At 36.7% G+C, this 2,137-nt stretch overlaps 1 protein-coding gene across 1 annotated transcript; it reads left to right on the forward strand.

Annotated features, from left to right (window-relative positions):
- Positions 1 to 517: 517 nt before the first annotated feature.
- VTP21DRAFT_4279 (uncharacterized protein) lies at positions 518 to 1,201 on the forward strand (the record flags this gene model as incomplete). The annotated part of the gene is made up of 2 exons (XM_069394672.1): positions 518 to 538; positions 1,085 to 1,201. 2 exons carry the CDS (start codon positions 518 to 520, stop codon positions 1,199 to 1,201), a joined length of 138 nt encoding a protein of 45 aa, XP_069255887.1.
- Between the last annotated feature and the right edge of the window lie 936 nt (positions 1,202 to 2,137).

Here is a 2,137-nt window from a genome sequence, read left to right on the forward strand (position 1 = left end):
CTCCCACTTGAAGAATAAGGGTTTCAGAATTCTCTGCAATGTGCTAATATTTCCTTAATGAAATAATAAGGTTGAGAAAACTTTCTCAAGATTTTTACTTCTTACCACTGCTTCACATCTTTGAATTTTTTGCAAATATTGTAGAGTCATATATCAAGTTGTTTTCTCTATCTATCATGTCGGCTCTCTCCACATCTAACTCTCCTGCCTTATTTCCTAGTTTGGCTCTTGTTTCTTACTGTCTCCTTCACGGAAGGATGGCCAGATGAGTTTGGAGATTTCTCCTACTCCTACATATAGAGGGCAGCTAGATGAAGTTGCAAGATTCTCTTTCATTCACGAGATGAAATTCTTTTGTCTCATCATCCACTAGAGAGCGCCGATAGCTTATACTACTATACTTTTGGACAATTTTTAATTTTTCAAACATGTGAAAAAGTTGAGCAAGGAAAGCGCGGTTTCCTGTAGTCGCTGAGTAGTAACCAACCATGAATTGTTCGGGAAATCGAGTCGAAATATGTATCGTCTAGCTCACAAGGTAATATCTAAATCGCAAGAATTTACTTTTTTTTATTTTATTTATCTTTCCTATTTAATTGCACAAAGACGATATAGCAATATTTTATTCACTGGTGCTAGCTACTACAATTAAGCTCCTAAACAATCGGATAGGTGCAAAGTATGCATAGAGCAAGAAGAACCTCGACAGTGGGCATCATCTGCGCCCAAACATTCATCATGGATGTACTAACCAATACCTCTTGGGAGACGCGATAGTGCATCAGTCAGAAAGAATTGAGCGGCGATGAAGTTGATCAAATCGAGAGATCAGGGGGAAAGTCCTTAGTTAACTTGCACTTAATATTTGTTGCGGAAAGGAAGACGAAGTTCGAAAGAAATTCTTTAGTTGGGAGATGTGTCAGGATTGTGTCTTGAAATCGATGACCGTTCACCTTTAATTTTTGGCAATCTTTTCGAATTTCGACTTCCTTTCCGTGACGAAGCTTATGTGCAAGAGACAAACGGATATTTTCTCTTCCAATTTCTTGATATGATCATGTTCATTGCTGCTCAATTGACATAGCATCTTGTCTCCCACGAGGCATCCTCCAGCGCATATATGATGAACTTTTCGCAAGAGACGATGCAGACTGTCAAGGTTCTTCTTGCTCTCTATGCATACTTCGCACATATCCGATAGTTTAGAAATTTGTTTGTAAATGATGGGTACCAGTGAATACAATAGAAATTTTAAATTCAGGATGAGCACCTTATGAAGGTGGATTTACACCTTTCGGGGATGCACGAGCTAAATTCTCAGTACAGTTCTAGTTAGTAGCAATCTTATTCCTTGTATTTGATATCGAAGTTTTATTTCTTTATCCTTTTGCTATTATGTTATCATTCAATATTCATTAACTGATGTAAATATATTTTTTATCATTTTCTATTTTGACTATCATTTACAGCTTCAAAGACCTAGTTTAATATTAAATATTTTATAGATATTCATTTTTTTTATCATTCGAATACCGAAAAACATGACAGACACATCGGGAACAGAATGAGAATAGTAAGCACACGTCTAACAACAGATCAAAGATCAATGGACAGGTCCAGAAAGCACAGTTTCACCCAACCAGAATGAACTGCGGGCTAACTTCTTCGCTCTTAAATAATACATTCAATACCGGAAGACAAACACTTAGGATCAAAACAGACAACAAGACTCCGGTGCCCTAATCATCTATAATTGATTCCAAGTTTACAAGAATCCTTATATCACAAGAAAAGTATAGGTGAACCTTCCTATTATTCACTGTAACAGTTAATTCAATCCTATACAAATTATTCACATTGTAGTTTTACTCCCATTGTCGTCCATTCGCCCATTACGTCCACTCTAGGGCTCTTTTGATCGCACACTGAACTCAGCCATATCCAAAATCGTTTTCAGCTTTCTCGTCTTCTGGCAGTGGATTGTACTCAGTCTCATGCAAATTAAGCTTTGATTCTTCAATTTCTAAATTCAGTACGTCTGATCAAACTTGGAATCTCCCATTTATTCTTTATTTGCAGAAAACTTTTGACATGGTAGCAGTCTAAGCATAATAAGCAGTATACCTATTCTACCATC

This window comes from Calcarisporiella thermophila, assembly GCF_041956535.1.
Source record: "Calcarisporiella thermophila strain CBS 279.70 unplaced genomic scaffold VTP21scaffold_2, whole genome shotgun sequence".
NCBI lineage: Eukaryota > Fungi > Calcarisporiellomycota > Calcarisporiellomycetes > Calcarisporiellales > Calcarisporiellaceae > Calcarisporiella > Calcarisporiella thermophila.